General features: G+C 35.4%; 1 protein-coding gene across 1 annotated transcript in view; it reads left to right on the top strand.

The window, feature by feature from the left end:
* LOC144434404 (uncharacterized) overlaps positions 1-26,511 on the top strand; it is a 46,230-nt gene extending 19,719 nt beyond the window's left edge. Inside the window, exons 3-15 of the mRNA XM_078122854.1 lie at positions 3,263-3,374; positions 5,734-5,833; positions 6,632-6,772; positions 7,248-7,364; positions 8,872-9,032; positions 9,427-9,676; positions 10,358-10,483; positions 10,780-10,971; positions 11,461-11,711; positions 12,171-14,479; positions 15,262-15,355; positions 16,139-16,262; positions 25,072-26,511. Coding sequence (XP_077978980.1) covers positions 3,263-3,374; positions 5,734-5,833; positions 6,632-6,772; positions 7,248-7,364; positions 8,872-9,032; positions 9,427-9,676; positions 10,358-10,483; positions 10,780-10,971; positions 11,461-11,711; positions 12,171-14,479; positions 15,262-15,355; positions 16,139-16,262; positions 25,072-25,815 — 4,721 coding nt within the window. The 3' untranslated portion in view covers positions 25,816-26,511. The remainder of the gene's footprint in view (positions 1-3,262; positions 3,375-5,733; positions 5,834-6,631; positions 6,773-7,247; positions 7,365-8,871; positions 9,033-9,426; positions 9,677-10,357; positions 10,484-10,779; positions 10,972-11,460; positions 11,712-12,170; positions 14,480-15,261; positions 15,356-16,138; positions 16,263-25,071) is intronic.
* Positions 26,512-26,799: the final 288 nt, after the last annotated feature.

Genomic DNA, 26,799 nt, shown 5'->3' with positions numbered 1-26,799 from the left:
ATATGGGGAGACATAGATAACTGTCTGCTATTTCTGTACTGTGTAATTAGCATATGACATGGACTGACCTGTATGTGGCCTTATTACGTGTATTGCATTTGTGATGAAATGAAACACAGATAACATATGTCTGTGCACTAAAATACAAACCAGTCAGCCATGAAACACATCTCTTATCTGTTAATTTGATCAGGTGTGTTTTCCTTTTAGTGAAAGTGATTTTGAATTTACTTTGTGTAGTAATAGTTGTTGTATTAATGTAAATACAAATGTATATATTGGAAGATTGATGTTACTGTTATTATATGCTAGGAGAGGATTCTAGATAGTAGGTTATCTTTCCTCACAATGTTGTATGATTCAGAAAATAAAATGCTATAAAAATGAAGTGAAATTAGCCCGGAGATCACATTTTTATGCTATTTTGGTCCCATTCAAAAATGTTATGTTGTAATGATTTCATCATCAAAAATGACCAAGTGTCAGTTATTTGACATCCATGAAATTATTATTTGTACAAAATGACATACAGTGATACACTCACAAGAAACTTGTTATTAATTTTGTAGGTACATGTACATGTACATTTCAACATATATACAGTAGATGAAATTATTATTTGTACAAAATGACATGTATACAGTGATACACTTACAAGAATTTTGTTGTCAATTTTGTAGGTACATGTACATGTACATTTCAACATATATACAGTAGATGAAATGTACCTTGTGTTTTGTATTTTTAGCCAGTTGTGTTCTGAAATTGTACATTTGATAGAGTGGAGGTGTAAATCATAACAATACCGTGTAAGGACTAGACTATAGTTTAGTACCACACGGTTTAAATCTTCATAGTTTTTAATGTTCGCCTTTTGTGGCACTTGGATTCTGATCTACCTACATGTAGCACACTGTAATGGACATGACACTTGGATTTTGATCTACCTACATGTAGCACACTGTAATAGGCATGTTTGAGACTTATGTGCAGTGTAGTTGTCACTCAATTCAACATGTACCAACTTACATGTAAATTTAAATCATATACCAGTATGCTTCATCACCAAAATCATTTAATGTAGCCCAAAGAGGTCTTTTAGGGATATAGACCACATCCTACATAAGATAAACATAATGAAATGTAACAAATACACCAACATTGTACAACCACCTAGCCTCTTTTTACCAGTCTTATAACCCTATAACCCAAGACCCTCCCCCGTCCACCCAAATGCATATTTTTTCCCAAGAATAGAAAAGAATCACTTTAGTTCGAGAGTACCATACCCAGTGTCGTTCAGTTTGACTCTATCGTATAACACAGGTTTTCCCCGGGTACTTCAGTTGCCTCCTGCACTAACACTGAACCAAAGAGAATGTAAGTAGGACTAGCTCCTGTTGGTTATCCTGGAAATAAATGAATAAATGAATATAAATAAATAAATAAATACAAATAGATACCCGAGGACATCAGAATACAGTCCTAATATGTACACACTGTGTATAGTGATATCAACTGAATTATGCTAGGATGCATTCCCATGTGCAAATTTAAGACCTTATTTTAATAGCAATTTTGATATTTCATTGTGCTAAAATAGGCCATCTTGATAATACTGAGTACAGTAAAGAGATCAGGGTATAAACTAATGTCATTGTGAATATACCCAATACATGTATGTACTTGATATGTAATTAAATAATAACTAACAAGTATGGAAGACATATTGTAAACTGTAAATTGACTCTCAATTCATCTATTGTGTTGAAATAACCCTGCTTTTTGAAATGACATTCCAAGGGGCATTGTGTATTTAATTTATGGTAATACACTCAAAATTGAACACAAGTAATTATATCATTTTATATTTAGATGGTCCTGGAACATTTTATATTGTCGACAACTACAAAGGATTCTTGCAATTGCTTGCCTGAGTTGATTTGTGTTGAAATAAAAATTATCTGTTTACATTATACATAAAATTCCTGTACCTAGTTTGTTTAAATATTGCGTGCACTATATGGATTGGTTGATTTTTGTTGAAACAAAAATATCCGTTTACATTATATACAGAATTGCTGAACCAAACTTGTCAAATATTGCTTGCACTGTATGGAGGAATTTTTGTTGTAACAAAAATATCCGTTTACAAAATTCCTGTCCCATGTATGAGTTGATTTTTGAAGAATGAAAAATGTAAAGTTATGTACACACACACAATTCCTGGACACAATTTGATAAAATTATTATTTGAATGAATTTATGAAATACAAGCTAAAGTACGGTATCTATTTGTGTATAACAATTCCTTCATCCGTCTAAATTAATGATGCATAGAATGTTAAAATGACCCCCCCCCCATCAAAATATTGCCTACCAAGTCTTTCTGTATGTTGACCCCCCCCCCCCATATATTTCCTACCTAGTCTTTCTGTATGTTGAATCCCCCCCCCCCCCACACACACACATATAATCATTCCCTAACAAGTCTTTCTAAGTCTTCTAGACTCAGTGCAAATGAAATCTTAGTGAAATGGTTAACTTAGCTTTTCAGTGGAAATGAATAATCCCTACAAATATTTCAACTTTTAATATACAATATTTGAACTGCTATTTTGTATATTTAGATGTCATCCCAGACGTCACCCCTAGATTGTCAAATTTGAAATACAACAGAAAAATTAAGCCTTTAATTCTTGAATTATGTAGGACTTGTGTTGGTTATTAGAATCCATGTATTTTATATGTATTGCCTGTATGAAAACATGACAGGGGACTGTTTCAATCTGTTATTAAATTTCAGGTCATCAACTTTATACTAACTAAATACCCATAGGGGCAGGCACCAATTTATCTAGTGTATCAGATTGCCTATGTATTGTATCAGGTCAGAGCTTTTATATGCATGCAGTATCAGAACAAAATAAAGGTACAACAATTTGAACCATGCAGAGTCATAAAATGTAAAAATGATTTAACTGTTATGATTTGATGTGGTGTAACTTTCAATATACATTTACATTAACACATATTACTATTAGAACAAAGTAAATTCAAAATCACTTTCACTAAAAGCAAACACACGGTTTGATGACATTAACAGATAAGAGATGTGTTTCATGGCTGACTGGTTTGTATTTTAGTGCACAGACATATGTTATCTGTGTTTCATTTCATCACAAATGCAATACACGTAATAATATGTGTAATTGTATATGTAATTGTATACGTATCTTTTCTATTTTTTGTTTTATTGCAGGGGGTCGAGATCAAGAGGGCAGACCCATAATAACCATATCATCCAAACAGTTTGGTGTGATGAAAAGTACTGCATTAGAGGAAGTAATCAAATATTATATAGCCATTACAAGGTCAGTAAGACATAGTAGATATTGAAGCATTGGTTTCAGAACGGCCGTTACCATGGAAATGAACATTTAAGTTTGAGATCAAACTGTGTTTTCCTCTTCAATATTTTAATTATTTTCTCTGAGACTTGTATCAAATTGAGATTTATACTGTTTTGGACACCACTCAAATTGTGAAAGTAAATGTAGAGTGATGATTGAAGGAAAATGGACACCACAGTTTAGTTTGACAGTGAAAATCAAATTTCTGTCACGAGTCTATCTCAGTTCGCTATCTTACAGGGGAACACCACTCCAGGAAATAAAGGCATTTTCATAAACTTTGGATTCTGGGGAATCAATTCATGATTTCAGAGAAACACCTAGTACTAGTTGAAGTTGTGTCGCATATGGTGATTTTTGGTGTGGGCCACATTGCTGAATGGGAGTCGGCAGAAATACATATGCAATTGGTAAACAATTAATATTCATGACTTCTAAGACAGCAATAGGGAACTTGCAAACCCGCCATGTTGAATGTTGCATGATGGGAAATGGGATAATAAATGCTAACCAAATACGTCAATGTGTTTTTTTTACAATATTTGTGTTATCAGTTTATTCAACCTCTTCAGAGGTGTTTTGTAACCCCCACATCTGTTCAGATATAAATCAAACACTCATTTCAGTTTCAGTAGAATTAATGATTTGTCATTGGTGGCACTCAAAACACAACTAAATACCAGCGAGTCAGTGATACCAAGTAGCCACAACAAATCTGTCAGTACTATCGTTTCGGTACAAGTCACCATTTACAAGTGCTTTGGTCGCTTTCATTAAAATTCAGTAAAAAAGCCTAATTCTATACATGTACATGTAAAAACATAAGCTCATTTACATACAAGTTACATTCATTGATATGCATAAGTTAGACTCCAAGGATATCCTGACGGAAAACAATCCTGAGACTTGTTCACTCAAAGTTTAATAGATGGATTACACCATATGAAATGAGTTTTAATATTTTTGCATGTCACAAAATTGTGATCGTTTTTCAAGCAATAAATGATCTGTCCAGAAATTTCACTGTTGTGGCCACAACACAAGCAACTAATTAGTCAATATGTATGCAGAGCAGTAACAAGGTTGAGATCAAGAATAGCTCAATTTATTAATCTATATGCAAAATATGAATACTTGAACTCAGGTATTTTATCACAATCAATTAAAGTACAGTGTCGGCACTGAACTAACACAAAGTATGGCTGCAGGGCTGTGAAACTACATTTGTACCCCCAGGAACTGTGCACTCAATTTACCTGTCTGTATTTACACTCCAGAGAGTGTGTTTTGGACTCCCAAGGGAGCTACTCGTAACTCCCTTTCTTTGAATATACATATATGTGTCACCCTTTGGGATATGTTTTCTAGCCCTTTGGTCTAATATGTTGTCCACTTTGCATTATTTTTTATTTTGCTTGGTCTAAAATATGGTCCATTGTCCTTTACCAAATCATAACTACCATTAATTGCCCCAAAATGTTGCCTCCTAAGGAAAATGTATTTAGGTCTAAATTTTCATCTTTTAAAAAACCCTGCAATGGTCTAATATGGGGTATTGATTTTTTGGTCAAAGTGAGTCTAAAATGGGGCAGGGGGTTTCCAGCACTGGCCACACACCCCTACCAGAGCTGGCCACTGGTACCACCCCAGGGATTGGACTGTCCTATGTATGCACTCAATTTCTCTAGTGTTTTAAAGTTTATGTCCTCCTTACTAGTAATGGCTAATATAATATGCAAAACAAATGAAGACATTTTATGTGAACTATTTGTTTTCTTCAAAAGTAGGAAGAACTCCAATTTATATCATTCTGTCTGTGTTCTGTTGATATGCCTTTCTTGGATCAGAAATAGTGTCAGGCAGAATATATCAAAAGAAGAGTAACACACATTAAATAAAAAGTGTGTTTGTCTGAGTAGAAGTCCCAATGGACACTATCTGAAAAAGTATGGGGAAGAGACAAAAATAGTGCCAACATTAAAAAACATCAGTAGCATTCCTTTTATTTTTTGTTATCATTCATGTAGATGCATTATGATCTAAATAAAGTCCCTTTGTCACAATGTGTTCTTGTACCTCTACTTCTAGCCCATCTCTTGAAATTGTGGCCATCGTACATGTATGTTTTTTGATACATATGTATTGATACAATGATATCAAATGATATTTATTTTGTCTGATATAGTTATGCTATACTGGTTTGTGTGTGTGAGAGTGTAGGAAACTGTTAGTCTGTGTTACATGATATACATGTACAATGTATTTGTAATGTCAGTTTTCTAGACTAATTCTTGGCTCTTTGTTACTTGTCATTATATAGACCACAAGTGAAGCATGCTGGGTTTGGATTTGTTGTGGATTTCAGCCGAGCCAATGAAAGCATCATAGATATCGTCATAGCAACATTGAACACTGTCCAGGTAAGTTTTAAAATGTTGATTTTATGTTATATGTAAATACTAGGATCAAAAGAATTGTAAAAACTCCAGTAAAACCTTGAGTTGTGTTTTTCCCAGCATTTATAATTAGGATATATTATGTTATTGTAAGTGCATTTAGAGGTGACAATATCACGTTTACATTCATTATGGTTCACATTTCTAAATTGCCTACAACAATGGATGTTGTCATTGCAGCTGTGTACAATCATTACCCCTGGCACAGACCTATATTGGCACAAGAACCTGATATAACTTCCCCAACTCCTTGAGGAACATACAGTCATTTACAGCTGCTGTAAATGTATATGTCATGTAGCAGCCTCTCTCTCTTACCAGGTTCCCATTTATGCTGCAGAGTTTACTAGGATATTATGGTTGTTCACATTCAGTAACAAATAACAGTGGCAAGGGTCAAACATGCAAGTTGTATATTTCAAGCAGACCACTCTTGTCATTCCATCATTATGACTGCATAATGTTGACAAATGTTAGCAAAATTGTTAATGAAGATTTGTGTCAATGGGAAGCAGCAAGCTGAAATGTATTCATATGGGACTCTATTGATCAATCCAAAATTATAACTTGACCTGCAGTGTAATGGAGATGTTACATCCTGAAATATTTGTTGCAGAAGAACAGTTAGTAGTTTACTATCTGAATTCACTGCATTATGATCAACCATCACCATTTTTACAGTAGGTATTTATCACATAATACACATCATTTTGACATATCGTAATATCCACCATCCATCATCTCTTATATGTTTATATGCAGGCTCAGTTAAAAGGTGCTGTGGCTATGCTGTATGCCGTGTCTCCAATTATCAAAGATCTACGCAAACACATGCTAGCTAAGTTAGGTCTGAGGAAGAGTAAGAAAGCCAAGTATAAAAGTATGCCACACCCATTATTCAAGGTAAGTTAACTTTGTACCCAAATATTGTTTTGCTTTTGCAGAAAACCAATAACAAGTTGTAGTTTACATGTGAGCTATTTGGCACTGCCTTAGGATGTAAAACAAAAATGATTTTGTTTCTTGGGTATATGTATTTGCTACTGTATAATTGTACAACAACAAGTCCAGTAGGATAGATTATAATTACTTCAATATCAACTTCATACCTGAATGATTGAGAACATTCATAGACATACCGGTACCATATGTGTATATATTTTTATATGTGACAGTTATATAACCTATGTGTTCAGAATGAGCATACATATAGTAGCATATACCATCATATTTTATAGAACTACATTGACATGTACATTTCTAAATACTTGATTGTGTACGGTACAAAGTATCTGACTTGACTCGATTTGATGTTCTTGATTGTGTACAGTACAAAGTATCTGACGTGACTTGATTTGATGTTCTAATTTTGTTTCAGAGTACAGCACATTACAACATATCTGATTTGTATAACTATGTTGATAAAAGTAATCTGACCCAAGACTTAGGTGGCTACTTGAACTATGACCACACTGCCTGGATTAAATTCAGAAAAGTAAGTTTTTGTTCTCTATTAAATGAAAGAATACAATCCTGCAAACTCATTTTTGGATCTTTGACAATACATGTATTTCCCACAGTGATCCTACTACAGTTTTGTTTGTTATTCTCTAGGGAAACAGTACAATCCTGCAAACTCATGTTTGGAAGTTTGACAATATATCCTACCAGGGTCCTACTATTTTGTAAATCTCAAATTTCAACTTTTTGTACAATAAATGGTGTCTCCTTGCTGTTTAGATTGTCACTGTGGTATTTTGTCTTCTTACTAAATATCCTGGAAAAATATTAGTTTATGAAGTGAAGAGCTGTCATCTAGTGAAAATCTGAATGACTCCTAATTCATGAAGTATGATATGATAAACCGTATAATTTTTTTATTTTTTTTTATTTTTTTTTTTGTGCTGGGAATCCCTCCCAGCAGTTTAAAACCGTATAAAATTTACTGTAAACACAATGAAAGAGCTGCTGTGAAACAAATATATAAATTTCTAATAACTTATAAGTTTTGGTATGATAGTTGATATTTTCATATTGTTTTCTTCTGTTGTGGATACTGTTAGGAATCTCATTCCACTGCTAATTATAGTGTCAGCTGTTACATAATGGATATCACTTTTCAACATATCCCTCCCTGTTTTATGTCTGGTATTTGGAATCGATCCTTGTAAAAAGGATAGTGAGGATATGAAATCTACCTTTACACCACAGTTATCTTCCTGACACCCAATCCAACAGTTACCCCCCCCCCCCCCCCCCCCAATATTTTTTCTGGGGCCCAACCCTGACTTGTTTTCTTTAGCACCAGTCCTCAGATATTATGGTGAAGCAGGATAACTATGTATATTAAAGCTTTATTTAAAATGGTTATCGTTAGCCATTTGATTGCCTTAATTTTGTCTCAGGAAATTTAAAATCTCAAATTTCAGAATTAATTAAGGTTAGGAATTAAGCTCCATTACTCTTATCATTTTTTATGATCTAAATTTTGTTATTCAAATCTTGTCATTTCATTCTTTCCCATGTGTTGGTTTCTTCATTAATTTGTCTAACCAAGTATTTATTTTTCTTTGTGAAATATTCCACTCTCTGTGATAGTAAAACAGATGACTCACTGAGTCAAATTTTAACTCCACCCTGGTATAAACAAAATACCCAGAACCGGACACGTCTGCTGTGGTGTTTTAGGTGACAGCGCCCTCTATGGACAGTGAGACATGTCTGATCCCTTGTATTAATGTCAGTTGTCCAGAGACGATATGTATGAATATGGAGAAAAGAATGAGACGTACAACACAGAAATAAACCAAAATCATGAAAACCGTATCTTCAGCTTTTTGAATGTGTCAGTTTTGCTTGGTTAGAGGTGGCATTCATATTAATCACAAAGTCAAAACATTGTGACAAAAGTTGCCTCACTTCCCCCCTCCGCACACATATCTAGACATACATGTAGTGTTTGATTTCTAAGACTAAAGGTGTTTGATTATTTTCTTTTCCAGTTATTTGAACCATTCTTCAGAGATGCTGAAGAGTTAATTAAACGTATCCCAGTAGCATTTCAACAACTAACAGCACTGTCAGACTTTCCCAAGGGGAAGACACTGGATGAAGTACAACAAGTGAAATCACAAATACAACAACAAAATGAAATGATTAGAAGGTAGGGCGCCCTCAGTGGTTCTCAGGATACTGAAAACACCCAGTATGTGCATATTTACCACTTACACAATGAAATGTGAAAAGTATGAAATGTATAAAAAGTATTTGAGGTAAAATTGCTGTAAATAAAATGACAGTTTACAATGAGGATAATGTTTTAAAATGAAATGCTGTCATGAAGACTGTCATATTCTCTATGGTGTTTTAACAAGGGCAGTAAGTAGATAAAATCTACCTGCGTTCTCCAATTGCAAATACGGAGGTTCCCAAAGAATGTAATGGTAGAGTGTATGGGAAACTATACAACATGTACCAGTTTGACCTAATTTGCCCATTTCTGCTTTAGTGAAACATTTCACCATTCTGAAATTTATTTTCTGTTTTTCATTTTACAGGGAATTAGAAATTGATGCACTACTCTCCCAGTGTATTTCTTTACTGAAACAACTCAGAAAACCTGACGATAATGCTATCTTTGTTGCCATGGCACAGAAACCAATGTTTAAAGACACTTTACATATTATAGAAAGGTACCATGAGAGATTGTCTGGTGTAGATCAGAAAGCTGACGTCTTGTATCAGAAAGCTGAGAGACGTATCAATCAATCAATCCAACATCTACAGTTTGAAAGTAATCTAAACCAGGTATGTAACATTATATATATCTTTCCCTCACTCTTTGACATTTTGTAAAATTAGAAAGGAAGGGAGGCTTTTACTGCTGATGGTAACCTTGGATACAATTTGACCACCTAGGTAAGTTATGAAAAGCACACTTTGTAGAGAATATCAGGCAAATGAGCAGGACTTAGAAAGTTGATTCTATTTCAATGATAATTTTGTAAGCATTGCAGAAAAATGAATTGTACTTATATTATGCCTCTCAAATCTGCGATATCTCTGTAGATATACTACTGTCCAAAACAGAAGCTAAACTGGCAATTTCCATATAAAAACCTGCTCTTCTTTGAATAACACACACCAGTCCAAATATAATAAACGTTACTTTGAATTTGTGTAAGCGATTTACTGCTAAATAGCCATTCAATTTCAAATCAGATTTTGTTGGGAAATGAAGGAAACCAAAACTCAAGGAGAGGGAAAACCAGCATCCCTCCAGACATCTAGGAGAGGGAAAACCAGCATCCCTCCAGACATCTAGGAGAGGGAAAACCAGCATCCCTCCAGACATCTCACTCTCTCTCTCTAAACAATAATGAAGTACTGCATTTAGAACTCCTGCAGTTATATACTCTCAATTTGATAAAAATGTTGATGTTGTGACACCATATAATATTAAATTCATCTGTCTATTTTTCATTGCAGTTAATTGATTGGATTAATAACAAGGGCATGGCATACCTGAAAACCAACACGGAAGTACCGGATTGTCTTGGTCAGGCTGAAATTCTCAAAAATCATTATGAGACAGGATTTCTAACCTCAGCCAAGGTAAGTAAGCAATCCACTAGCTTTCATTATACCATAGACCTCCAGGGTCTATCATTATACTGTGTCTTGCAGTATCAGGCTGATCTGACAAAAGGAAGACTTGATATTGGTCTTTTGTACATGACTATTAAAGAAGATTGAAAACATTGACAATAGCAATCAAATCGTATGGGAGGAACTTCGAGGAAGGGACTGCTATCAATTCACTTTCCAGATAAAAGAGCTGTATAATATCTAACTATAATCTTCATAACATGTGTTTATCGATGTCTCTTAATTTTGTGTTATTTTTACAGGAAGTGATCCACCACTCTGAAACCTTGCTACAAAATGCTGATGAAATGGTGATAAGAGACCATTACAACATACCGGTCATTTTATCAACCTCCAAGAATTTTACCAACTTAGTTCAACAATTCAAAGAAGCTGTTCATAAAAGACATAAACTTCTTCACCATTACTATATCTTCTACATTCTGCTGGAAAAGGTAAGAAATACAATACATCTAAGAGTAATATTATGTACATACATTTGCTTATACAGGTACTAATGGCCTCTGGCTTAAATGTACAGATTGTTAGATTTAAACAATACAGAGACAAAAACACAAGAAAAGGAAAAAGTTACATCTGTGTGTTTTTGTATGTGATTGTATATTCCCTTAGTGATGTGTTACACTGTCAAACTGAGGTAATATTTTTTGCCTGTGTTTTTGCTAAAGTTGGGGAAAGCTAGTAACATAAAGGGGGAATGTGACAGTGTTTGCTCAAAGAATTGTTGTTTAAGAACCCCTGGTAGATTTTACCTACTTTAACTCCATTATTAAAAACACTGATTATGATGACACAAAATAATGGAGACCAACATGGAACTAATGAAAACAAAGTGAAGTGCAACTTTATGCTTAAATAAATGTGGTGCCTCTGTAACCATGGTTCTGGGAGCTGTTTGAAAGATTATTATGATTGTCTTGCAGTGTTTGCTATGGTATAGGAAATCGTTAAGATTCCTACCTGTGGAACTACTAGACCATAAAGAGTTTTTTGTAACTCCATCCCGTAATCACAAACATCCCTACTTAGCAACAGTAGAATGGAGAGAGGAGAGTAAAAACTTCTTGTCAAAGTATCCACCGCCATCAAGTTCTGAATTACAACGACTGAAAGATTCAATATTGTTGATGGAAGACATGAGAGTGAGAACACAGGCCAGGTTGTTGATACATCGGTAAGTTCAACATTAACATGATAGAATTTTTGAGGAAGAATTACCACAAGGACAGTTTTCTATTAAATTGAAAATACTTCCAACAATTTGTTACTCAGATGAGATGTTAATCATGACATGTAGAACATTGGTATTTGTATAAATGCTTACTTTTATGTCCTGAACATACCCATTATTTGATGATTTGAAAGTCTCCCAAAGTCAAGCAGATTAGCAGAATTCTCATCTGAATCCATCATAATTTGTTGTTGTTGTTGTTGTTGTTGTTGTTGTTGTTGTTGTTGTGTGTGTGTGCATGCTTGTGTGTGTGTGCGTGTGGGGGGGGGGTGCATGACTTCAAAGCACTTATCATCATGTTATTTATGATCATAGATCTTAACAATTCATGTATGTATGTATATAAGCAAAGTTTAATTTCATGCTAGTACATCTTACCTTTATTTGTTTTATATCCTCCAGATGTCTGTGGCTGAAATGTTTATTTGATACAAGAGAAGTGATGTCACCCAAAGAGTTGTTGAAAGTACTACAGTGGCAGACAAACTATCTAGAAGGATATGACGATATTGAGTTATATGACGAAGAGAGTGACGACGCAGCTTCAAAGGTTGCCAAGAAATCCAGCAATGGTCCAAAGCAGAGCTCCAAGCAAAATGAAAGAGACAACAGGAGGAGGAGTGATGATGATGAACAAGATGGACCCTTACAGCAACACCCATACTCATCATTTGATAGTAGGGACTATACGGGTGACAGACACAATAATATACATGCTGAGAAACCTGGTGATACACAGTCTGACAAAAGGGAGGGCAGAAATGATCGCAGAAAAATTCACCAGTATGACTCTATGTCACAAGGAGAAGTTATGGATATGCAAAGAGATTCACTGAAATCGGGGAAGAAATCAAAGCATAGAAGTTCACGTCAGCACAAAAAGAGTACCAAACACTGCAGACGATACAGTGATACAAACCTATACAAGAACCCAGATACAAGTCCCAGAAGACTTAGTGACACAGACCCACACAGACAGTCTCAAAGATACAGTGAGACTAGTCCACATGGGGTAGGAAGTGGTGAGATGAGTCCTTACATAGGTAATGATGCAAGAGTACAGAGAAGTGACCCTAAAGTTACCAGAGGTCATGATAACAGCAAGCAAAAACATGTCAGTATAAGTCTTGAGAAACCGTCTGTCATAGATGAACCAGTGAACACTCAATCAATGCCAAACTTACACCAACCTAGACTAGAAGATATTGATACTCAAAATCAAACATTTGGTATCTATGGCGATAGCGATGACATGGAAGGTATGCTGAATGGTCCACCTAGGGGAAGTGTTGATAACATTGGAAGGGCGCCCCAGTACTACTACCCTCCGACCAACACACAGTGGCCAAACATAGCTGCACAACAACAGATGGGTCAAGCCAATGACTTGTACTATACACAACCAAGACAAGTCAACGAGAGTAATACTTCTCTTGAACAATTGTATGGTTTGGTGTCACCATCACAGGAACTATTGAATGCTCACCTAGCGTTGTCCTTACTACCACAGAATAGAAATGTGTCATCATATCAGAGACAGGCTGTTTATAACACACCATCAAATACAACGAGTGGTGGTAAGTTGATTTCACCATCCAACACTGACTCAGGATATACCCAGTCTTCCCCAAATATCAGTGGTAATACCAACTCATCAACACAAGAATCTCCTCAGAATACCACTCTGCATGTGCCTGGAAATCCACGATATCTGCCACAACATACACCTCAGTCTGCCATGCAAAGTAGTACTAGGTTACCAACAAGTGCAGTCACACCAGCCAATCAGATGCCACATGCTCCAGTTTTAACCAATCAACAGAGCTTTGTCTATGCCAATCAAAATATGCAAAGGACTTTAGTACCTTGGCAGACCCGGAATCCATATAGAGATACACGACCCCAGCCACAGTTTGCAAGCCAACAATACTTAGCCCCTATGCACCACTTTAACAGTACTCCAACTTTATCAGTACTAGCCAATCAGCAAAGACAATCTCAAGTCAATCAGTCTAGTCTGCCATATTCAGCCAATAGGCAACAACCTCTAACCAGAACACTGCCATTTTCACCCAATGAACAATCCCCATTCCCTGTCAATCAGCTAACCATACCTCCAGTACCATCAGCCAATGGGCTGCAAGTACCACCTGCCAATCATCATTTCAGTTCAGTACCACCAATGAGCACACTGCCAGATCAGATCACTGCCAGTCAACTTCAGTTACCTGTTCCAAGCCAAAGAACTGTCAGATACACAGTACCAACAAGCTCTCAACTGCCACAGAGAACTAACACAGAAGAAATGTTATCTAGTCTTGGTCTCTCTTCCTATCTAACACCGCTTGAAAAACTTGAACTAGAAGTTGGAGAAGATAAACAGAAATTAGAAAAAGAAATCAGAGATGATCATATAGTGAAAGAAGACGGACTTCACCATCAACATGAAAGTGTTACATCACCATCAGTCCAAAATGGTTGCCAGGTGAATAGAAAAAGCTTTAGTCATTCAGATTTGAGAGGAGTACCTGATGTATTTGGACAAGATGAAAGGTTATCAAGTAGTCAGTCACAGGGGGACATTATGTTGGATAATACTGTAGATGCTTCTTTATTAGAACAGCTGACAAACCTCATGAGATCTTACAATATGGAAGAAAGTCAAGAGATTATACTGCCCTCTAGAAGAGACAGCCAACCCAGGATGAGCAGTAAGTGTCTTGTTTATGTGGCTTCAATTTTTAAGTACATGTATCTCACATTTATTGACTATCTACGGCATGTGCAGCCTGTAGTTGGAGGTTAGACTGTTGTTAGAAAAGGAAAAGGAAAAATCAGAGAAAGGATTGACGAGAACATTTCAAAAATGTTCATACATGTACACTGTTAATAGTGAACACATTGCAGTGTGTTTTGTTCCTCACACTAGAGACAGTTTACCATTGAGGGCGCTGTAGGTTAGTCAACCTCCCAACGAATGGCCAACTGGACCAAATGTCACAAGCTTCAGCTGTAGACTATTTATTATGAAGTAATTCTTGCTGTCACATTTTAGGACTAGTGTACTCAAGTTTTTTCAAGTTTTTAAGAAAACAAGTTTTTATGATGTTTCATGTTGTACTGAGTATATTACTATGTTTGGTCCAAATTTATAAAAACCTTTACAAATTAGCAAGTTGATCATAGAAATGTAAAAGTGCAATAGGAAGGGCAGTTGAACAGCCCAGAATATCTTAACCTATATAGCAATATATCTCAAATGTTCTTATTACAGTAATGCCTTCTATATAGTCTATGTACCCCCCCCCCCCCCCCCCCCGTAGTGTTCAGATGAAATACATTTGTAGAACAGTTCTGTTTTGTATATGCCTTCTATATAGTCTGTATAGTGTTCAGATAAAGTTACAGAACTGATAAATGATACAATAAACTAGATTTTTCCATTAAAGAGTCAATATTTAGAGATAAAATTATATGATAATTATTTCTACAGGGACTGTTAGTAGCGATGGTGTGGTTTCAGGAAGTGAAAGTGATCCAGCTCTACAAGAGTATAAAAAGATGCTGGACGATGCAAAGAAACTAAGGTCAGTTACAGTTCAATCTACGTGTTCATTGTATCTTACAAAGCATTTTATGTAGCTGTTATTGGGTATTATGTGAACTCTAGTTTACCTGTAATATATCTACCTAAATGGCATTGCTTTGAAACATTTTGTATAGCACCAAGTATCCATGAAAGGACAGTAAGACAATATTTTGGCTTGGCTGTACTTTCATTGTATCCTACACTGCTTTCTGTGTAGCTGTTATTCTGTGAATTCTTGTTTTACCTCTAGTATCTCCTACCCAAATGTCGTTGCTTTGAAATTTTTGTATTATACCAAGTGTCCTTTGAAATGACAGTGAGTAAGGCATTGTTTTGATTTGGGTTATAAGTTAGCTGTACTTTCACAGTGTTGCTTTTGGTGTAGCCATTATTTGGTGAATTTTATTTTACATCTAGTATAGCATCTCCTACCCAAATGGCATTGCTTTGCATTGCACTATTAAAGTATCCTTGAACAAACTGTGACTTGGAAGACACTGTCTTGATTTGGCTTAAGCATAGCTTATACTTTCATTGTATCTTACATAGCTTTCTGTGTAACTGTTATTCTGTGAACTCTGTTTTTAAATTACCTGTAGTATCTCTACCTAAACGCAACCCTTTCAACATTTTTCATCATCCAAAATATCAACAAAAAAAAAGGATAGTGAGAAACTTGGCCACCAAAGTTAGAAACTATTTTAGATATGCAATATTGAAATACAAATTTAAAGCAAAGTACTTAAAGTGTATGCTGATGAGGTCATCGTTTGCTTTGTAGGATGGCTTCAGAAGAATCATTGCTTCAAGAGAAATTAAGATTTGAGTCACTCCGATTACAACAGGAAGAATTGAAACAAAGTGAAGTTGAAGAAAGTTTGAAGAGATCAGAGCAAATGTTACAGGTAACGTCTTACATCATGGTTGATGCATAGCCAGGTTTAACCACTTGTGACCTGACAGAATGGAGCAGTTTTTGATCTCTTCTACATAAGCTGACTGTAGTCATTCTCAGTCAGTTTCATGTTATATGGACAATATTAGATGTAATTTCATATTGCAAAGTTTGATTTTGATGTTGTACAAACAGACAGCTACACACACACACACACACATGCACGCACGCACGCACGCACGCACGCACGCACGCACGCACGAGAGAGAGAGAGAGAGAGAGAGAGAGAGAGAGAGAGAGAGAGAGAGAGAGAGAGAGAGAGAGAGAGAGAGAGAGAGAGAGAGAGAGAGAGAGAGAGAGAGGGAGGGAGAGGGAGAGGGAGGGAGAGGGAGAGGGAGAGGGAGAGAGAGAGAGAGAGAACTCAAATAAAGTGTCTATCAAGATGAAAGGTTTAATCATACTTACAGGCTAATTAGCTATTGCCATTTCAAACAATTGAACTAATGAATCCAATTATTGTGTTAGTTAACGAGGAAAACTACCATTCACTAATTACTGGTTGGGATCATTCTTTCAAGTACAATGTCATTAGCTACTGACTGACTGTAATAAGTGGTAATGTTGTAATTAGTTGAATGTTCAGTCTAACTAGAATTGTACTTGTATGGTGTTTTGGCCTTTATACTAGACAATAACAACACATGGCAGCTAGCATATTACAAGTTGCCGTCTGGGAAATTACTGCGACACTTGTAAGGTTTTCATTCTGCAGTAGTCTGAAAAGATATAGATCATTAAATATGGCAAAATGGATAGAGCTTTTATTGGCATTTGCTTTGAATGGCTATATGCTGGTTAAATGTGGATAAAATTGGTAACTAAATTCATAGAGGGTAGTTGCTATTTTAAACTGTTATACAGTAATTATAATAGGCTGTTAAATGGTTATTTGCTGGTTTGAATACATGTTGGTTTACACAGTTTTACATGTAGTGGATTAGATGGTTTGCTGAGTTTTGTACTTGTATTGAGAGACACTGGTAACAACAGGAAGGAAGGAATGTTGTAAACCTGACAGTTACCCATAAAATGTATATCATAAGTTTGGTAGAGAATCCTGGTCAAATGATTGGTTTAATAGCACCGGTACATTTTATCAACTAGCTGTCCATAGCAAATACATTAGTCTTCCTCATTTTCATATCATAATTACTAGTAATCAATTAATAGTATTTGATATTTGACCCATCATTTGTTTCATGAGATTCACTGGAAATTCAAATACAGGTAACTTGTGCAGTACCCAAGCGCACTCATGTTGAAGCAGGAGGAAACAGGAGTACCTGTGGAAAACTTGCATTGTTTAGTAGGGTCAAGTTAAACCTCTTATATCATGCTATATAAAGGAGTTAATGACAAAAACAAGCTTTGATGTAGGTGGGAAAAAAGAAAACAGGATGACTCTGTTGGTTTTTAGCTTTCATCCTGTTCACAATGCAGTACAATGTTAGTAAATGTTAAGGAACATGAAGTAAGGTGGTAAGACACAAATAGCTGACAAAGATAGTAAACTATATTAGAATAGGAACAAACAGATCTCACTGTGTTGTTTTCAGTCCTATATATGGACACCATGCACCATGAAGCATTTCATGGTAATGATGAATGGAATAAAACCCTTGAGAACTTTTCATCAGTTGAAAGGCACAGCATGAGGTATTTTTGTATGCTTTCAAATTACAAACATACATCATGGGGAGTTTCACAAAATGAGTTTTTGTAAATTGATTCAGTTGCTCTGTGGATGTAGACAGATCCATGGAGTAAACAACAGAATAGGGTACAAGAGTATAAAGGGCCTGTTTGCTGGTTGCACAATCTAACTTTATTTGTGATTTTATGATGTAACAACTGTTAGTTTTGCAACCTCTAATGCTCTGTCTGTGTGGTGACATGTGTTTCAGAAAAAAAATATTCTAACTTGAGGAAATTACAGTCAGCTCAAAACTCTTCCCCAATGAATATTTGACATTATTGTGTGAAAGTCATAGATATGCTATGTGTCCTTGTTGTTGTTGTTGTTGTTGTTGTTTGTTTGTTTGTTTGTTTGTTTGTTTATTAAAGTGTCCTTTGTGGGTTTATCAAATTATAAATACAGTTCTTAGTGCAGTGCACAAAATGGCAAATATGTCGCCAAAGTCAAATTTGAACAGATTTGCATCTACAGACAACAATTTCTTACAAAAACCAAAAGTGATCCATCATTTTAATGTTATTATTGTTCACTTGGTGTCTCTGATAGAAAAGACTGGTCAGACAATATAACACAAGATTACAGTCATCAAGGATGTGCTACATCCAGTCCTCTTGCTTATAAGGAACAAAGTATACAAAATAAATAGATAAATAAAAAGTTGCTGTATGTCTCAATTGTAGATGGTGTGCGATTGAAAGCTGCATGTCAGAAGTTTATGGTACCGATGAAAAATTTTGTCATTAGATACATTAACTAATGTATTGTGCATATTCATATGACTAGGGTTTGGTGTTATTTTGTCTATAAATACACAGTCATACTACTAATAATAGATGGTGATAGGTACATGTATGGTATTTTAAAGGTACCATTAGATGACGGCATTGTATTGATACACACTATACAGAATACATAGGTCTAGATATACTAGTCTTCACCTCGTCTAGCTCAGTGTAGTCTAGATTCTACTACACATAGTATCAAATCAACTCTTCACCCCGTCTAGCTCAGTGTAGTCTAGATTCTACTACACATGGTATCAAATCATCTCTTCACCCCGTCTAGCTCAGTGTAGTCTAGATTCTATTACACATAGTATCAAATCAACTCTTCACCCCCGTCTAGCTCAGTGTAGTCTAGATTCTACTACACATAGTATCAAATCATCTCTTCACCTCATCTAGCTCAGTGTAGTCTAGATTCTACTACACATAGTATCAAATCAACTCTTCACCCCGTCTAGCTCAGTGTAGTCTAGATTCTACTACACATAGTATCAAATCAACTCTTCACCCCGTCTAGCTCAGTGTAGTCTAGATTCTACTACACATAGTATCAAATCAACTCTTCACCCCCGTCTAGCTCAGTGTAGTCTAGATTCTACTACACATAGTATCAAATCATCTCTTCACCCCCGTCTAGCTCAGTGTAGTCTAGATTCTACTACACATAGTATCAAATCAACTCTTCACCCCGTCTAGCTCAGTGTAGTCTAGATATATCGACGTTCTATTATGAACCAAAAGTGGTTTAATGTGAATGATTAAACCAAACCTCCAATTATTAGAATAATGTAAACAATGTATAAGTACCATCCTCAACTGACAAATACCTGGTATACCAACAAACACTAACTTAGCATCGGCAGAATTCTGTGATTTCTTGACAAAGATATGATGTTAATGACTGTGTTGGTGGTACAGGTTTCATTTGAATTTAGAATTTAGAATTTAATCTCAGGACCTCATTGAGCAAGACATAAGGGACCGGTCAGTTTCTTCGGCCTGGGGGGGGGGGGGGGGGGGGGGGGGCGGTGGATTGGTAGGGGGGGTCACTCTGTTTTTGAAATTGGCAGTAGGGGGGGTCATGCTGTTTTGAAAATTGTGGATAGGGGGGGTCATTGTGTTTTAGATTGTGATGGAAGAAAAAAACCCTTTCTATAATGGCATATAGCCTTGTCTGAAATGTGGTACATGTCAATATTTGTTCTTGTCCCTGTTTCTTACATGAATTCTTTAACATTACTTATTAGTTCAAACCTAACTATACATATTCATATACATGTACCGGTATTACCTACCTACCACACTAGTTACAGAACATGTCATGTAAATGCTTGGCTGTTTCACAATCAATGCTTCGCTTATATTGCAGTTTGGGGCAAAAGTGAACTTGAAGGTTTTGTAATGGTAATTTTCATAGATAGTTTATAAATGAAGTTAATCTAAATTGTTCTACTCGTCATGCTATTGACACTACAAATCACCACATCTCATCAGATTCCAGTTACTATTATACACTAGGTATGACCACCTAAAGTTCTCTAACATACCGATGACTTTATTATACATGCAATATTAATGCCCCTATATACTAATGTTACGTGTCCATTTTATGTGATATGAGAAACTCATTTAAAAACGTTTTGCGTTAGCTTTTCGAAGCTTGGAAATAATACCTCAAAGGTTATGAATAACCTAAACATTGCCTTAGTATCTGAAGCAAAATACTCCAGATCTGCCAGGGGGAAAACCCCAAGGACTCCCTCACCCCCAGAGGTCACTCATACATTCAACCAACAATCAGATGCACCAACAACCTTTTTACTGTCATAATGGTATTAAACTTTTCTTAAATATTTTCACCCTATTCTAATTTGATATGATATTGTCTTTTCAAGATCTGAAACGTTTGCCAAGATAGTCTAAAATTGCCTTAAACTCCAAATCTCCCCTACCAATGATACTACCATTATAGATGTGCTGACCTTTACTACATGTATATAATGATGCCATTTAAACTTTTTAAGAACATATTTCAACCCTTAGTGTAAGTTATAAAGAATAGTGTCTAATACTTGCTGTCTTGTAAAGCATGGATTAAGTTATTGCTTGAAAGGGTCTGAATAGCCTAAATATTGGCTGTCTTGTAAAGCTTGGAAATTATTTTCTGAAAATGTCTGAATAGTCTCAAAATTGACTTTTCAGAGTTAAAAACCTCCTGGGCTTCTAGGGGGAGACCCCCTAGGACCCCCATAAGAGATGTACATATTCCCTTCTCAAGCTTTCCTACCTTTCACAGCCAAGATGCTATTAAACTCCTTTTCAAATATATTTACCCTGTGTAGTCAATAATTATAAATATGATAGTGCTAACCTGGGATCTTATAAAGTAAATGCAAGACAGTCAAGCAGTCCACACTGAGTCACGATAAAAAAATACCTGTCATGCAAATATTATATATGAGGGGGGGGGGGGTCATCATGTTTTAGAATTAAGTGATAGGGGGGTCAGCCTGTTTTTGGTTTTACAGATAGGGGGGGTCAGTGACTTTTTGTCGGCCCGATTTAAGAATCCACCGGCCCCCCCAGGCTGGAGAAACTGACCGGTCCCTAAAGAGTTATTGAGATTTGATGTCACGGATAGCACTAGACTACAGAATACATGATGTCAGTAACGCTGTATTCTGCTTCATCATGTCGAATGAGGTGTTGGAGGTTGACAGCTGATGCAAGTATTGTCCCAGCTTCACTAAAATCCTGATATGGAGTCTGAGTTCTAACAATATCTAATCAATTTGTCCTAATCTCACTGTCTAGTCTTTATACAAGATTCATGTAAATCCATCCACAGAACGTATCCTACTAACAGACAGACAGACAAGAAGACAGACAGACAAACAGCAAACAGACAGCAAACAAAAGAGACAGACAGACAAACAGCAAACAGACAGCAAACAAAAGAGACAGACAAACAAACAAACAAACAAACAAACAAACAAGAAAATAACAAAGAGGAGGTATTTATTTATTTATTTATTTATTTATTTATTTATTTATTTATCAGATGACCAATGGGAGCTAGTCCCATTTATAGGCTCCTTTGGTTCAGTGTTAGTACAGGAGGAAACCGGAATCCCCGGGGTAAATGGTTGAGTGTTATCACAGCATGTAGTGTTATTCACAAAATGAAAATATTGCAAATTTTAATGACATTTAATGATTTGGCATCCAATTATTGCCTTGATTGATAGAATATTTACAAATCATTCTCAGAATAACACTTCCTTTATGTGACTAATCTTATACATGTACTATTATCTGACCAATTATTTTTATCAGAGACACAAAGTGAACAATACTACATCATGCTTCACTTTTGATTTTTTTTGTAAGAAACTGGTCAGTAGGTGTAAATAATTTTCTTCAAATATGAACTCGGCAACAGATTTTCAGATTGATAATTATAACACACTATAAACCATATTATTCTCTTAATATGTATATATCCTTGAATCAGTAATTGATATTGTCTGTAGCACTTCCTTGATGACTGTAATCTTGTGTAATATTGTCTGACCAGTCTTTTCTATCAGAGACAAGAAATGAAGAACACTAAAATTAGAATGATGGATCACTTGATTTTTGTAAGAAATTGTCTGTAGGTGCAAATTTGTTGAAATCAGATTTTTGCGACATATTTGGTGTTTTGTTCTTTATATCCTTGGTTCAGTAATTTGACATTGTACATAGCTAATTCTAGAGGTCAAGTTCATAAGATTAATGACAAACTAACCATAAATGATAATTAGTAATACAAGCGTATAATCTCAATAATCAAAAATGAAAGTAGACACATTTTTGACAATTTTCTAGCACGCAGTGAACTTAAGATTTCATTATATTTATTCTGAACTTTTGGTATCATATAATATATTTCATTTTGTATATTCAAATATGTTGAGTCAGCTAGACAGAGCAGCTGTTGTATTTACAATTTTTTTTTTGAAATATTTAAAAATATGTAGCTAGTACCTACACAAATATAGAAAATTAACTATTTATATCTTGACTTGTCATCACATCGGTATTAAGACATAATTCTAACCCTGACATTCCTAATCAAGGGTGTGATCAAAATCACCATACGTATTTTTGTCACATTAATTTAATTGTATTTATGGTTTTATGCTGTATACATGGTCATGTTTACCATTTTTGAAAAAGCATAATTTGGCAAAGTCAGTTTTGCACATATCCGTTTTAAAATCTGTTTAATATGCATAAGTTTATGATCGGATTAATTTAGTACATATGTTTGGTAACAGCAGTGACTGCCTAATTAATTTTGGTCACATCTCTGATATTACACTTCACAAGCCTGGATTCAATGCTGTCATGGAATACCATGTAGTGAGTATATGGGTCTATTTTGCTAGTCAAGAAAATGGGGTGGGGGTGGGGGGTATATCTACATGTGACAAGTACATTTATGTAGGATAGTGAGATTCAAGTCAAACTCATCAGAATCTGCATTCTATTTTAGTGTTAGTATGGATTAGGCTTTTGGTAAAGCCAATCCCAAAACTCACATTGGCTTATACATACAGCAGTCCTTATGTACTGTAGTCAGCAGATATTAACCACATTCATATTCATATGTACATACATGCATGCAGAAACACACTCACAAATACATAGAGACAAATACAGATGCACACAGACATAGACACAGACACACATACAGACAGACAGACAGACAGACACACACACACACACACACACACACACACACACACACACACACACACACACACACACACACACACACACACACATCTATCTGTAGTCTGATATATCACTGTGTTCTGAATATGTTTCCATTCATCCAGAACAATTTTTGCAGTCAGTTACATAAACCTATATTCATTAAACTATGATTTCATAATAGACAGATTTGAATCTATTTCTGTTCTCAACCGGTCTGTGGTTGCATCAGCATTATAAATGTCCATAATTTACAGGCAAAAGTTACAGGTGGCATGTAGTATTATGTATGTGATGTCAGTATCAACAAATAGCAAGGAAGAGAATCATTGCTTACGACTTAGAACTAACAAAATGATTTCTAGTTGTATTAGGACAGGTCACATGTATTATGTATGTGATTCAGTATCAACAAATAGCAAGGAAGAGAATCATGGACATGATTTCTAGTTGTATTAGGACAGGTCACATGTATTATGTATGTGATGTCAGTATCAACAAATAGCACAGAAGAGAATCATGGACATGATTTCTAGTTGTATTAGGACAGGTCACATGTATTATGTATGTGATGTCAGTATCAACAAATAGCAAGGAAGAGAATCATGGACATGATTTCTAGCTGTGTTACGATTACTTTATATTTTTATTGTATTTTAATGGCCATGTTTTGATTAGAAATTAAAATTTAGGTATGAAAAACAGTTGTCTCTCAGACAAAGCTGTAGAAACAGTTGGTACAGAACAAAAAAATGATCCTAAGTGATCCTTATGGCTCCTCTAGTATTATTGTTTATTTGGTACTATAGTATAGGCCAATTATCCCAATAGAGTACTATACATGTAGGCCACATCTCCAGGACCACTATTAAAGTAACACTATTGTGAGAACATGGACTTGGCCCTAATAATGTTCATTAATGTACATATAACGTTGAAAATACATTTTCTTTTTTATGTCATAAAAATTGTTTTAAATTTTTTGTACACAAGTCATAATTATAATTTATACTGTTCTATAATAATAAGTGATGTATGCAACTGTGTGTGTTAATGTCTAATTTATCATAACAATGTCCTAGTTGTGTTGTAATTTCTGTGAGTTGAATGAAGACAACATTTGATAATCATAACAGTTATGTCAAGATTATAGAATTTAATGAAAACATTAGTATTACTGGTATCAAGTTGACAATTAAAACCACCATTCAAAGATTGCAGTGAAAAATACTTGATGAGGATGTGTGTATCTATGTTTTCCACCCACATCCCCCCATATATACCCACATGACACACACACATACATACACACACATACATACACACACACATACACACACATACACACACACACACACACACACACACACACACACACACACACACGCACACACACACACATACACAGCTGCCATGTGTTACAATTTGTTAAAGCATAGTTGAAACACAACAAGTTTTGTAGAAATTTGACATCAAGAATAGCCTGTACCATCATATATTCTGTTTTATATTACCAGGAGGAGGAGAGTGTACTGCAACAAGAAGAAGAATTAGAGAAACTTATCCAACTGGATGATGAAAAGCATTCACAGTTATCTCCAGGGCAACCATCACCAAAGCAACCACCACCACCAATGCAACCTTCCTCACTGTCACCAAGTCTGGGAACACCTTTATCTTTGGAGGAAGAGTTGAAGACGATAGAAAAACAAGAACTAAGATTAAAACACAGAATAGTAAGAAGGGGATCCAGTCTTCAGTTATCTGATGAAGGTATTGTACTCGATAATACATCCCCTGATGATCTTGTCGACCGAGGGAGCCAAGAAAGCGGTCTCAGCTCCATCAGTCAAAGAAGATCCAACTTACATGAATTTAAACAAATACAGGATCTTGATTCAGAAGATTTGGTTGCTTTCATAGAAAACGAAAGAAAAGAAAGACCTAAAATAAAGATGTCCGTTGGTCAGGTCATGGCCGCGAAAGATATCAATTCAACAACAACTGAGAAGAGAACAGGACAGCGACTGCTGCAAGACAAGTTAGCCAGAGAACGCCTGTCTCTAGATGCAGACAGTGAGAGAGACGACTCCAGAATTCTAGCAATGGGTGACAATGAAATAGATGTGGAGATTGAGAAAAAGATGCAGATGGCAGCCATGAAAAATTTAGAAATTGAAAATAAAAATTTAACAGCTGATAAAGAAGAACTACTGAATCAGATCAGTTCACAAGATAATGAACTGGGTATTTGGGCGTAACAATCTTGGCTTAGGTAATAACAGTCTTGTCTAAGATAATTAATCAATGAATGATATAACTTTATGAGAATTATAGAATAGATTTAACATATGTATAGATCTTTGTGTGATTTTTTTTTGCTGATTGAGTACTATGAAATGTTTAACAATTTTCAGAATTTGAAGGTTTCTGTAATTTCAGTTCCTGATTAGGTAATTGTTTATTAAAATTGGTAGTAAATTAATAGGATGAATGAGATAACTATAGGTACATCAATGGTGTTGTTAAAATGACTAATGTAATCACTGATGTAATCAAGTAACTTGTAGATCTTGGAGTAGACATCCACTCCTGGGTCTACAGGTATAGCCAAGTAACTTGTAGATCTTGGAGTAGACATCCACTCCTGGGTCTACAGGTATAGCCAAGTAACTTGTAGATCTTGGAGTTGACATCCACTCCTGGGTCTACAGGTATAGCCAAGTAACTTGTAGATCTTGGAGTTGACATCCACAGTAGGTGTCTACAGGTAACTCAAAGTAAAGTTATGAATTGTATCTGTTTATATTGTAAATAATAATGACAATAGTTCAAAATGAATTTTGACTTAACTATATGAAAGTCTCACTTTAATTTTTCATGAATTTCACAGATTGATAATGGTAATGGCTTTAAAATATAGTATTTACTTGTTAGTTTGTTGTTACCGGTAATGTAGCTGTAGATATCCAGGAAGGGGGGGGGGGGGGGGGGGACTTTTGCAATATACTTTTATTCAAATTTGTTGTCATGGTGTCCAGTGCCCCTTGACCTCTGATAATTTGCTTACAAACACATACTATGTTTGTATGTATAACATATTTTCAATAGCATGGAAGCCTGGAATATGCCAGTAAATATTTCAAATTATTGAATTGATCCAAAAATATTGAAACTCAGTATATAAATGGAAAATTTCACATACCTATGAAACACTGACAGGCATGTATACATCATTCAGTGAA

Source organism: Glandiceps talaboti, chromosome 4 (genome assembly GCF_964340395.1).
Source record: "Glandiceps talaboti chromosome 4, keGlaTala1.1, whole genome shotgun sequence".
In the NCBI taxonomy this organism is placed as follows: domain Eukaryota; kingdom Metazoa; phylum Hemichordata; class Enteropneusta; family Spengelidae; genus Glandiceps; species Glandiceps talaboti.
This window is presented reverse-complemented; position numbering and strand designations above follow the sequence as displayed.